Source organism: Hyaena hyaena, unplaced genomic scaffold, assembly GCF_003009895.1.
Source record: "Hyaena hyaena isolate Hyena2069 unplaced genomic scaffold, ASM300989v1 scaffold_393, whole genome shotgun sequence".
Taxonomy (NCBI): domain Eukaryota; kingdom Metazoa; phylum Chordata; class Mammalia; order Carnivora; family Hyaenidae; genus Hyaena; species Hyaena hyaena.
In genome coordinates this window covers 178,998-192,595 of record NW_024081025.1, presented here as the reverse complement: position 1 = coordinate 192,595, position 13,598 = coordinate 178,998, and the positions used below count along the sequence as shown (strand labels likewise).

Sequence of the window (13,598 nt, the reverse complement as noted above, 5' to 3'; positions counted from 1 at the left end):
ACATTTTTAATTTTTTTTAATTTTTTTAATTTTTAAGATTTGTTTTTTTAAGTAATCCCTATACCCAATGTGGGGATCAAACTTAACACCCTGAGATCAAGAGTCACATGGTCCACTGACTGATCCAGCCAGGTACCCCTACAAGGACATTTTCAAGAAAGCAATGATACATTTATGATATTGGAATTTCAGATATTCTGATTCTTTAGAGGGTTTCTGGTGGTAGGATAGTTGTGGTGGAGAACACACATTTTTTTTTTTTGCTCTTCAGATCATATCACCCACATATCAACTCTAATCTCAGAGCTAGCTGTGGAGGCAGTATAAGGGGCAGTATAGGGACTGTCAAATGTTAAAAAATTAAGAATATCTTTAAAAGATTCTCTTGAAGACTTAATCTTTGAATTCTTGCTTGTATAAGTTGTTACCATTTTGTATAGAATATGTGAACATTTGGTTTATAATTACAAATTACAAAAACATAAGTTAGCATTTAAAATGGATGGAAAGTTATGCTTGTATAAGGGAAGGTCATTTGATATAAGGCAATGATGAATTCCCAGAAGAAGCAAAACCTGCAAAATTACATAAATAATGATTAGAGGCTATTTTCTATGACACGTGATTCAGTAAGTTTTGAGTTTTGTTTTTCTTGGAGTATTTCTGAAAATTTGTGTTTGTCATTTTGATCTTACAGGTCATTATATTTACAAAATCACTTTTTATTTTCTGCTGTTCTTAATAGCTATTTTCTTAAAGCTTAGAAGTTACCTAGCTAAGGGTGCCTGGGTGGCTCAATCAGTTAAGCATGTGACTCTTTTTTGATTTTGGCTTAGGTCAAGATTTCATAGTTTGTGAGTTCAAGCCCTTCATCAGGCTCTATGTGGGCAGCGCAGAGCTTGCCTGGGGTTCTTTCTCCCTCTCTCTTTCCTGCGCTCCCTCCCCACACTTCTCAAAATAAGTAAACAAACATAAAAAAAAAGAAATGAAGTTACTAGCTAAACGTTGAATATAAATATTAAACATTTAAAAGTAAATTCAATGAGTAACTTAAACCTTAAATAAATTATACTTTTAAGCTTAATATGCCAATTATTATTTTGAGAAAATAAAATGTAATAGATTTACCTCCCTAAATGGAAGAAATGTAAATAATACACAAATTGGCAAAAATATGAGTATTACATTTATTTATTTCCCTTTTCAATTTCAGTTGAGCACTATAGAACATCTTATTTTATTTCGTAAACATTTTTGGAATTTTTCCATCTTTGGGAGAGTGTGGTGGTGTGGGAATGATACTGGTTTTGGAGTAAGGTGGACCTGAATTAGTAGCTTGTGAATTTGATAAGTCTTTTTAACTGTTCAATTTGTATCCTCATCTATTTAAAACAATATTATTAAAGTGCTGAGCACAGTGTTTAACACATGATAGTCACTTAAAAGTCTTGCTTATATGCAAATCAATGTGTTTGATGGTTTGTGGAGAAAATTGAGTGTGGCCTCATGCAAGTAGAGATGCAGTAATTAAGGGGCTTGATTGAGGGACGCCTATGTGGCTCAGTCGGTTAAGCATTCGACTTTGGCTCAGGTCATGATCTCACAATCCGTGGGTACGAGCTCTGCATTGGGCTCTCTGCTGACAGCTCAGAACCTGAAGCCTGTTCAGATTCTGTGTCTCCCTCTCTCTCCGCCCCTCCCCTATTCGGTCTCTGTCTCTGTCTCTCAAAATAAAATAAAGACATAAAAACAAATGTAAGGAGTTTGACTGATTAGGTATTTAAATGCCAAGCCAAGGAAGTTGTATTTGGAAAATAGTCAGTAATTAGCTTCAAATACAAGAAATATTTATTGAGACAATATGTGATGTGGTGTGAGGTATTGATATGAGTAAAATGACTCTAACTCAGAAATAATGAAATCAATGACTTTTAAGGTCCATGATGACTATAGTGTTCAGGATAAATACGAGAGGGAAGAGGGTGAAAGAAGACAAGCAAGAAGTCTGCTGTGGTAATCTCTGCGTGAGGCGGTGTGCTTTTGCACTGATCAATAGAAATGGAAAATAAGGGGCACCTGGGTGGCTTAGTCGGTTAAGCGTCTGACTTTGGCTTAGGTCATGATCTCGCGGTTCATGGGTTTGAGCCCCACGTCGGGCTCTGTGCTGACTGCCAGCTCAGAGCCTGGAGCCTGTTTCAGTCTGTGACTCCATCTCTCTATGACCCTCCCCTGCTCATGCTGTCTCTCTCTCTCCCAGAAAGAAAGAAAGGAAAAAAAAAAAAAAGAAATGGAAAATAAGAGGAAGTGATGAAGCAGTAAGAGGAAGTGATGAAGCCAAGGGCTGTGTAGGAAATGTTATCAAGTGTCTGTTTGTGGGTGGATTGATAGAGTGAGTGGGCATGGGGTGCAGGAAATGCCAATGTCCCAGAATTAGCTTGATAATTTGAGATGAAAAATTTAATCCTAGTTTAAGGTAAGAAATCTGAGTATTTCATAAATCTTACATTGTTAACATCTTCTTCTGGATATAGTTGATAAGTGGGTTCATGATATTTACTGTATTTTTTTAAATATTTGTTTTAGCTATGAATTTGTGAAATATCTCAGACAGCATATATGTAACACTTTGGGGTCCATGATTGAAGAAGAAATGGAAAAATGGATGTCTGATCAGAATCAGGATGAAGAATCTGGCTATGACACAGTTGTACAGCATGTTACCAAAAGAACTCAAGAATCCAAAGAGTGAGTATGTTCACAGTAATACTTGAAAGCACTTTTCTCCTAGCAGGGCATCTAGAAGGCACCCCTAACCCATGTCCTTTGTAGCGGCTAGGATGATGCTTTGAAACACTCAGTCAGATGCTGCCTCTTGAGTCCACTCAACATTCTGTGAAGGCTTCTCATCTCATTCAAAGTAAAATTCAGAGTAGTTTCTGTAGTCCAGAAGCCTCAAACATGAGCCTTCTTTTCCCTCTCCTCCCTCATTTCTTTTTTTTTTTTTTAATTTATTTCTAGGAGAGAGAGAGAGAGAGACAGCGTGAGCAGGGGAGGGTGAGAGAGAGAGGGAGTCACAGACTGAAACAGGCTCCAGGCTCCGAGCTGGCAGTCAGCACAGAGCCCGACGCGGGGCTCGAACCCACGAACTGCGAGATCATGACCCAAGTGAAAGTCAGACGCTTAACCGACTAAGCCACCCAGGCGCCCCATCCTCCCTCATTTCTTACCATATTTCCTCTCACACTGCTCCAGCCATCCTGGTCTTGTTCTTTTTCAAATAGCCAAGCAAAGTGCTCCCTTACGGGGATGGTTTACATCAGGGCTTACTCTTAGTGTTGTGCATTCAGTGGAATTGTACATATATATAATAACATGTATCCACGATTATAGGATTACACACAGTAATTTCACTGCCCTAATAATCCTCTATGCTCTCCCTATTCATTCTTCTCACTCCAAATCCCTGGCAACCACTGATCCTTTTATTGTCTGCATCGTTTTGCCTTTTCTAGAACATAATATAGTTGGAAACACACAATCTGTAGCCTTTCAGGTTGGCTTCTTTTGCTTAATAACATGCATTTAAGTTTCCCCCATGCCTTTTCATGGCTTAATAGCTTTTTCCTTCCTAGCACTAAGTACTATTCCATTGTCTGGATATATCAGATACCTTAGTTGCTTCCAGATGTTGGCATTTATGAATAAAACTGCAGTAAACATTGTGTGCAGGTTTTTGTGTGGGCAAATGTTTTCAATACTTTGGTAAATACCAAGGAACATGATTGCTGGATCATGTGGTACTTATGAATAGTTTTGTAAGAAACTATCAAAGTTGTTGTACCATTTCATATTCCCCCAACATTGTATGAGATTTCTTGTTGCTTTACTTACTCACCAGCATTTGGTAAATACCAAGGAACATGATTGCTGGATCATGTGGTACGTATGAATAGTTTTGTAAGAAACTATCAAAGTAGTTGTACCATTTCATATTCCCCCAACATTGTATGAGATTTCTTGTTGCTTTACTTACTCACCAGCATTTGATACCAGTATTCCAGATTTTGGGCATTATAGTAGTAGTAATATTTAATAGGAATGTAGTGATGTCTCATTGTTTTAGTTTGTGTTTCCCTTATGACATATGATGTGGAGTATCTTTTCATATGCTTTTTTTGTCATCTATATATCTTTGGTGAAATGTCTGTTAAGATCTTTGGCCCATTTTTTAATCAGATTGTTTTCTTATCATTGAGTTTTAAGAGGTGTGTGTGTGTATGTGTGTGTGTGTGTGTGTATTGTAGATAATAGTCCTTTATCAAGTAAGTTATTTGCAAGTATTTCCTCCCAGTCTGTAGCTTGTCTTTGCATTCTCTTGACAGTGTCTTTTGCAGAGCAGATATTCATTTTCATTTTAATTAAGTATAGCTTATCAATTACTTTTTTCATGGATCATGCCTTTGGTGTCACGTCTCAAATGCCATCACCAAACCTAGGGTCACTGAGATTTCCTCCTGTGTTATCTTCTAAGAACTTTGTAGTTTTGTGTTTTATATTTAAGTCTGTGATCTATTATGAGTTAATTTTTGTGAAGGCACATGTCTAGATTGATTTTTTGGTGTGTGGATGTCAGTTGCTCCAACACCATTTGTTAAAAAGACTATCTTTTATTTTATTGCTTTTTGCTCCTTTGTCAAAGATCAGTTGATTATATTTAAGGGTACTTCTGGGCTCTTACTCTGTTCCACAGATTTATTTGTATTTTCTTTTGTGAATATTGCACTATATGATTACTGTAGGTTTATAGTCTCGAAGTTAAGTCTTGAAGTTGAGTAGTGTCAGTTCTTCATTTTCATTCTTTTCCTTCAATATTATGCTAGATATTCTGATTTTTCTGTTTTGACTCTTTGTATAAACTGTAGAATCAGTTTGTTTATATTTGCAAAATAACTTCCTGGGATTTTGGGATTGGAATTTTGATTGGGATTGTATTGGATTTATAGATAAATTTGAGAAGAATTTACATCTGGACAATATTGGGTCTTCCTAATCTATAAACATGTACTATTTCTCAGTTTTTCTTTGATTTCTTTCAATTGAAACTTACAGTTTTGTTTATACTGATCTAATATATATATTGTTGGTTTTATACCCAAGTGTTTCATTTTTGGAGTGCTAATGTAAATAGTATGTTTTTAATTCCCAATTCTACTTGTTGGTATATAGGAAAGTGATTGATTTTTGCATATTAAATTTGTATCCTGCAACTTTGCTATAATTGTTTATTAATTCTAGGAGTTTTATCGTCAGTTTTTTCAGATTTTCTGCATAGATGATCATGTCATCTACAGACTGTTTTATTTCTTCCTTTCCAATCTTGTTTTTCTTTTTACTTTTTTTTCCTGTCTTATTACTTTAGCTAAGACTTCCCAAAGGCTGTTGAAAAGCAGTGGTGGGACGGAATATCCTTGATTTGTTCCTAATAATCCTGTACTTTTTTTTAAGGTCTCAATTTCATGTTATCTTACCAGAGAGGCCTTCCCTGACCTCTCTACATAAAATAATGGCTTTTTCCTTTTACTTTCTCTTTCTTACCTTGCTTTATTTTTCTTCTTCACTTTTTGTCACTGGTTAATATGGGATAATATGTGTGTTTGTTTATTTTCTTCTCATTTTCATTGTCTCCCCACTAGAATGTAAATTTAAAAGCAGATAATTTTATTTTTTCTATTTCTGTGTCCTTAATGCTTTAGAAATGCCCAGCACATTGTAGGTATGTAATTGGTATTTGTTGGATGCATTAATGATATTGTTTCTTGCCAGTATAATCAATTTTATGTTATTAATGTTCGACATAATTCTGACTTTAGCAATAAATTTTTTCCCCTTATCATACCCTAATATTTAGTAAGTAACTACTATATGTTAGGTTTTAGATCTTGGGGCTGTAATGTTAAATAAGATGCCTCTTACCCCCAAATAATCCATAGTGTTTTTAGGAATTTAACATTACACTGAAAAATAAATTTGAAATAGATAATTTCAATACAGTATGGTAAGTGCCATGATATATGCAAAAGGTCACATGGAAATATGGAGGAAGAGGATGTTAGTTAGAATGTACTAAACAGTTATCACAAGTAGACTCCAAAAATGTGGTGGCTTAAAGAAAGCAAATGTTTTTCCTCTTATATAACAGTTCAGAAGTACATGAATGCAGGATAGGTAGGTGGGTTTGCTGAATGAGTTTATCCAGGAACCCCAGATTGTTTCTATTCTGTTGTTCCATCATATCCTGGTGCAGGAGCTGGTTAACTTTTTTCTGTTAAAAGGCTATATAATAAACACTTTAGGCTTTGCAAGCTGTTGTAGTAATGATACAGTCATAGACAATATGTAAATGAGAGTGCACATGTGTTCTAATAAAACTTTACAAAAACAAGTAGGCTAGTTTAGGTCTAGAGTATGTATTTTACCAACCTTTGTTCTTGAGAATTGCCTTCATCTGCATAGTTGGAGCTGCCACACTAACTCCACAACAGGTTTCAACTTGGACAAGAGAAGGGAGGGTAGAAAGCAAGCTTCTTTATTCACTCACTTTCCATTGGCTAAAACATGGTCATGTGCCCAACTTACCTATAACAGAGACTGGGAAGTTTAATGCCTAACTGATGACCATGTGCCCACAGTGAAGACTTTAGGGAGGAGTTTTAACCTCATACAACATGGAAGAGGGGGAGGATGGATACTGGAGACAAACCCTCTAATAAGGAATCATCCAACATAGTTAGACTGTAGTCATGGAAAAACCAAAGAGTAAGTTGGTCACTTATGAGCTCAGTTTTTGTTAAATCGATTTTAACTCATAAAACTTTAAGACATCACTGCTAGAAAATACGAAATTATTTGTTCTAAGGCCTTAAGTTATAGGCCCAGAGAGGCAAATTCAGTGACTTGCCTAGAGAGCAACTGTTGTTTGATATTGGAGTCCAGTGTAGAGCCTGTCTTTCTCTCAGTTCCCTTTTAGGAGCACTTTTCAGTGTATTTTTTAAATAATTATTTGTGTAATTAACTCCCAGCTAATCTAAAGATTCCTGAGGGTAGGGACTGTATGGTATACACATGTCTGACCTTTAGCCCTAATACTCTCCAGGTATATTGTTCCTTGCTTGCCTGTGCCTTTCTGGTCTGACAGAGAATGACAACAATATAGTTTCTGTTTGATTTGGTGTTTTAAAAGCCATGCCTTTTTGGGTGCCTGAATGGCTCAGTTGGTTAAGTGCCCAACTTTTGATTTCGGCTCAGGTCATGATCTTGCGGTCTGTGAATTCGAGCCCTGATTTGGCCACTGCGCTGACAGTGCAGAGCCTGCTTGAGATTCTCTCTCCCTCTCTCTCTGCCTCTCCTCTGCTCCCGAGCTCACTCTCTCTCTCTCAAAATAAATAAACTTTAAAAACAAAACAAAAATCCAAAGAAGAAAAATCCAAAAAACATGACTTTTGACTAAAAAGGTCATGAGGCTTAAAGTTGGCCAGGTGAATGGAAACCTTAAATGGAAGCCAAATGGATACCAAAGACATTAGGAAGGCCTTCTGAGTTCTTGAGGAGGGGGTAGCATGACAAAATGCCTAACTCTCAAAGTACAATTTAATACAGAGCAGTAATTGAGATGAAAGAAGGTTTAAAGTTTCCTTCTCATATATAAGCTCAGCTACTTGGATATTCCACATTTTAGTGTTTCAATCCATGGAATATGATTGACAATATGAAGGTCGTTTTTTTTTTTTTTTTCCCTTTACCCCTAGCATGAAATGTGAGACACAACAGAAGACTTTAGGGCTATAAAGAGCAACATGGACAAGTAGATTTCTGGTTTTCTTTTTCTTTTTTTAAGTTTTATTTATTTAAGTGATATCTACACCAATGCGGGGCTCCACCCAGGATTAAGAATTGGGTGCTCTTCTGACTGAGCCAGCCAGGTACTCTCTCTTGTTTCTCTATAATTCATGCTTGTTTTAGTTCTGTTCTTTAGCTTCTAATTCTTAGGGTAACTAGTGTATTAGGTAATATGATTTTTTATTATAATAAAAATTTTACAGAATTTTTATACATAGTAAAATTTTTTAGATTTGGATCCCATAAATTTATTTTGGGTAATGCTTTGGACATGTGACATTTGCTTTGTTAATTCTATTCTCTGGGCTTGGATATATGTGATGTGTCTAGGATGCATGCTGGGTCTTCCTATTGCAGTTTGAAAGCAGATATGGAAGTTTAGAATATGGCTCACCTTTCCAGTATTACAAAAACTGGATTATGTGCTTGAGCTTGTGTTACCTATTGTATTTTAAAGCATTAAATCTGATTTAGTTTTAAATAGTTAAACTCTATGACTTTGGACAGGACCACTTTCCATTTGTGACAACTGATTGTATTGTCTAAATAAATCTGTCCTTGAACTAAGCAACAGTGTATGCCTATCAAAAAATTTATAAAGTTCAAAGCACAAAAATATATTAAGTAAAAGCCATTCAGATCAAGATTTCCTACTTCTTGATTTGAAGAAGAAACAAAAACTAACTTCATTTTTGGATAATATAATTTCTAGTAATCTATTTCTGTCAGTACTATTAAACTTATTTGATAAGGAGTATTAAAATATTTTATTAGTCAGAAAATGAAATAATTTTTATGTTAAAAGCAAAGTTTATATAGGACTTCTAGGACATTATTTTTTATTTTTGGCTAAGCCACTTAATTTTCCTCATCTATTTCATTACTAAATGATAAACAATAAATATATGTATAAATATATGTATAATGCTTTATATTTACAAAGAACTTTCAGATATATACTCTTATGTTTTGCTACAGCTAAATTAAATAGGTCAGCTAGATTGTATTCTCTTTGTCTCATTTTATAATCGAGGAAAATGAAATTTACTTAAGATGATAAATCTGGTAGGTTAAGTTGTCAGGATTGTAATCCAGGTTTTCTGCTTCCAAATTTAATATTTTATTCACTATGTTTATTTAAATATTAATGCCTTTTTTGTTTTAAATCTAGAAATTTCAGTGGTCTAGGTCACATATTCCTCATTTGTAAAATAAAGTGTTAGATTAGATTTTTTTATAGTTTCATCTAGGTCTAAAATTCTGTTTCTAGGGTTTTGGGGATCTCAATCTAATATTAATGTGGATGCTTGAGAGCTTGCGCTTAATAAGTAGAGAACTTTATAAGTTCTTTCTGAGATTTTCAGACCCATGGAGCTAAAAGGGATTTAGAAGCTATCCATTTCAAACTCTTACCAATTTCAAGAATCCCTTTCTTAACATCCCTGATAGTGGGTTTTCTAGTCTCTTTTTGAAGGACCCACTGATAGCTTAACTTTTATTTAGGTCTCAATGGAGGCTATAGGTGCCTGTAGATATAAAGTATAGGCAGCGAAAAAGGAAGGAAAGAATATAGAAGAAGGGAGGAAAATAGAGAAGAGGTAGAACTAAAACAAGGAATAAAAGTGACGTGTAACATAGACTGTTTTGGTAGTATGATATTAACAGTTGACTGTTGCTAATTACTGGTATCCATACCATTGGGACATCTTGCCTTAGATTCTGTTAATTTTACTACCTTGGTCCATGTAGTCAGATGAAGAAACCTGGGGAATAACAAATGTTTTGGATTCCCTATTAATTTTTATTCCTGTTGTGTGAATTATTGTGTCGTTTGTTCTTTAAGGAAAACTGACTTACATTTTTTTTCTCTTTAGAATTGTGCTCTTAAAAGTACTTTACAGGGGTGCCTGGGTGGCTTAGTCGGTTAAGCGTCCGACTTTCGCTTAGGTCATGATCTCGCGGTTCGTGGGTTTTAGCTCTTTGTTGGGCTCTGTGCTGACTGTCAGCTCTGAGCCTGTAGCCTGTTTCAGTCTGTGACTCCCTCTCTCTCTGACCTTCCCCTGCTCACGCTGTCTCTCTCTCTCTCTCCTAGAAATAAATAAAAAATATTTAAAAAAAAAAAAAGTACTTTACAGAAAAAAAATAAGGTAGTTTATTTGAGCTGAGCATTTTAATTTATGCGAGTAGTCTTTTTCTTACCAAGACTGCCTTGAATTTAAAGATACAAAGAAATGATGCATTCCCTGAAGAACATCATGATGGTAGTGGTGGAATCTATGGTTAACAAGTTCGAAGAAGATGAAGTACGAAGTCAAGAGAGTCAGAAGAAAATCCAGAAGGAGAAAAGCAACAGTTATTGCACAGACAATTGCTCTGATAGTGATTCATCTTTCAATCAGGTATGTTGTTTTGTTTTGCATTTATGTCTTGAAATGATATTTAATAATGAGTAGCTTCAATACATTTTTTGTTAGCTAGATTATTTCTGCTTTCCAGTTTTGGATTGAAAAGAAATATTACCTAATCTTAAAGATTTAGCACATGAAATAACATCTTCTAGAATTATATGTTCAGTGATTGATTACATTATATCTAAGATAAATCTTAATGAGGTATGGAAATAAACTGCCATTTTATTAAAACCATTTAAATCTAATTGGTTTTAGATTTAAAAAAATAACACTTAAAAAGTTTGCATAAGCTTTAAACAAAACATCTTATTCCCAATTGATTTTTGTTAATCAAAGTTTAACTACATTATAGATAAGATATGGAGATAAAACATTTCCCTTATCTTCTGAGATGAAGGTTACTATAAATTGTTAGTTTTAAAACATTAAGCTTCTTTTTGACATCAAGAGATTTGAGGTTTTACATTTTCTCTTTCCACGTTATTGGAATCCTTGTCATTTGGCTAAAGAAAAGCTAGCAGAAAGGCCACTGATTAGACTAGTCCTAAAAGAAGACAAAGGAAACTCGTTAGCCTAGGGCCTTATTCACGTACCATGAACTTCCCCATGAAAACTTTCAGGCCAGATGGAGTCTGTCTGACCTTTGTATTAATCTTATCTGATATTTCTAATGAAACATTTCTACCTAATTAGTGCTAATGTTGGGATATAGCTATAACAGATCCTAACCATATACCAAAAAGGGATTTGGGGTGAAATGTAAAAAAATATGTAGATTGGTCACAGTTGCGACTGCACTTATGAAGGAAAAATGTTTGGAAGTAGGTAAGGCAAAACTTAAAGTTGCTCTGCTAAGGAGAGATTGTGCTAAGTTTTGAAATATACAAGTCAAGTTTGTTTTCTTTATTTAAAAATTTTTTAATTAATTAATTTGTTTTTTAAGTTTATTTACTTATTTTTGAGATAGAGAAAGCACAAGTGGGGGAGAGGCAAAGAGATAGAGGGGGAAATAGAATTCGAAGCAGGCCTCAGGCTCTGAGCTGTCAGCGCACAGCCTGACACAGGGCTTGAACCCACAAACTATTAGATCATAACCTGAGCCAATGTTGGATGCGTAATGGACCAAGCCACCCCTCAAGTTTGTTTTCTTGATATGATGGAGGAAATGGCAAAGATCGTGAATTTTCTTCATGTTGTAGCTCTTAATATTTCCTTGTTGATGGACTCTTTGGAAGAAGCTGGGCTATAGGGATTTTAGTTTAGTTTTATTCAATAGATTTATGGAACTGCTTTCTCAGATCAAGGACTTTTGGAATTAGAAGGCATAGGAAAATCCAACTGTAGGACTCAGGGGCCTCACAGGATCATACTTTCTTACTTATTTGATGAACCATCTGTTTGCATTGGAATTGAACAACAAAAGAGAAATAAAATGGAGAATCTTTAATTTGCTCTAAGAAGTCCAGGTGTTCAGACTAAATAAGGTTAATCAACCAGCTAGCAGTTAAGAGGTGTTAATCTCAAATGCTAAGTTATTTCCAGTCTTAGAATCACTGGTTTTTGAAGAAATTCAAAGCTTTAGTAGAAATGGGGTCATACTTTCAGAAGATGTTCTTGGTTTTTATTTTGTTTAGGTTTTATTCTTGGGAACGAATCAGGCTTTAAATTTACATGGCTTCTTTTGGGATGTCCACTGGGTATTTCTGTATTTTCAAGTGTTTGCACCATGAGTATGGTTTTATTTCAGAAGGCTCTAATTGAGTTGAAAGTGAACTGTGTTCACCAACAAGACATGGGATCCCTGGACTTTTGGGAAAAAGTGTATGAATGCCGCAACTACCCTGATAGCTCTTTTAGTTTGGCTGAACTCTAGGAGATGTGTGGGCATGCCTTTGGTTAGTGAAGAGAGACTCTCTTACATGTAAATTACTAAAGAAAGGCTGAATTGGTATGTTCAGGGTTGAAAAGGTCTCTGAAGATGTATCAGTCATTCATCCCATTAAATACTGATGTTGTTAATAATGCTTTGCAAATTGATGTTATTTGCTCTGGACTTAGAAAAACCTGAATTCGTCTGTGAATAACACTGAGTAAATGATTCTGATGCTGCTGTTTTGATACTAGTAGAAAGTTTCTAGTTTGTGAATCAAATAGGCTTTATTTCATTGTTATTGTTTTAAAAATTGCATCCTGATTATATATGGATTTCTGACCTGTTATTGAAAATCTTTGGACATGGTTGGCCTTGGACGCTATTAATGTATGCTTGAGGATATTAAAAAATAAAGAAGAGAGATTGGTTTTTATTATAATTGTGAACAGAGCACCTGAAAGATTTGGTATTGTGATTAAACCTTGAAAAAAGTAAGGTAATGAAAACCTTGAAAAAAGCAAGATAATGCTGGAGAGATAGAAATAATAATACTAGCTGTCTGTTATTGAGATTTCTGCCATATATTGGTCCCTGTACTTGACTTTATCTTCACTATAGGTGTTACTAGTCCACTTTACAGAAAAAAAGCAAGATTTACAATAATAGGTAAGTAATTTGCCCCAACTCATATTGCTATTTAGGAGTGAACTCTGAATTTAAGCCTGGTCTCTTACTCCTAAAGTCTTTGTTCTATGCTATACTACCTGGTGACTGCTTGGGTTCAAATCTTGGTTCCACCACTTACTAGCTGTGTGACCCTGGACAAATGTCTTAACTTCTCTGTGCCATAGTGTTTCTCATTTGTAAAATGGTAATGATAATACCACTTACCATAAATGGTTGTTGAGAATATTAACTGAGATAATGTGTATCAAGTCCTTAGAACTGTTGCTGCTGCTGTATACATGTTAACTTTCATCTCTTAAAGGATGTGCTGAAGTGAATGCCATTCAGAGATACACTAAATTAGAAAATGGCTTAGCTGTGGTCCTGTACGGTTTCTAACTGAGCTTTTCTGGGTCATTTTCTACAGCTGGGAAGTAAGAGGATTACCTCTAATAAACATTAAGCTTTTAAAAGTCATATCTTTCCTATTGCAGTTTCTCTGTTTTTCTTCTTCCTTAACTGTATTCAGTGTGGTACAGAACAGGAATTATGCTGTTTTATAGTGTGCAGACTATTTAATTATATTCCAAAGGAACCCCAGGTGTACACTTTACATGGAGGAGTGAGTTTAGTATAGCACTAACCTGTTGCCCTCGCATAATGTGAACCTATTTAAGGCATTTATTTGCTTTCAAGACAGGCTATCTTTGAAACTCATCCTTGGTATCTATGGTAGGCAGTTTAATGGACCC

The 13,598-nt window shown here is 35.1% G+C and overlaps 1 protein-coding gene across 2 annotated transcripts in view; it reads left to right on the top strand.

Annotated features, from left to right (window-relative positions):
* TBC1D32 (TBC1 domain family member 32) overlaps positions 1 to 13,598 on the top strand; it is a 193,200-nt gene that overhangs the window by 7,414 nt on the left and 172,188 nt on the right. For both annotated transcript variants that reach the window (XM_039251523.1, XM_039251522.1), the window contains exons 3-4: positions 2,584 to 2,745; positions 10,118 to 10,295. In XM_039251523.1, the coding sequence (XP_039107454.1) occupies positions 2,584 to 2,745; positions 10,118 to 10,295 (340 nt within the window). The remainder of the gene's footprint in view (positions 1 to 2,583; positions 2,746 to 10,117; positions 10,296 to 13,598) is intronic.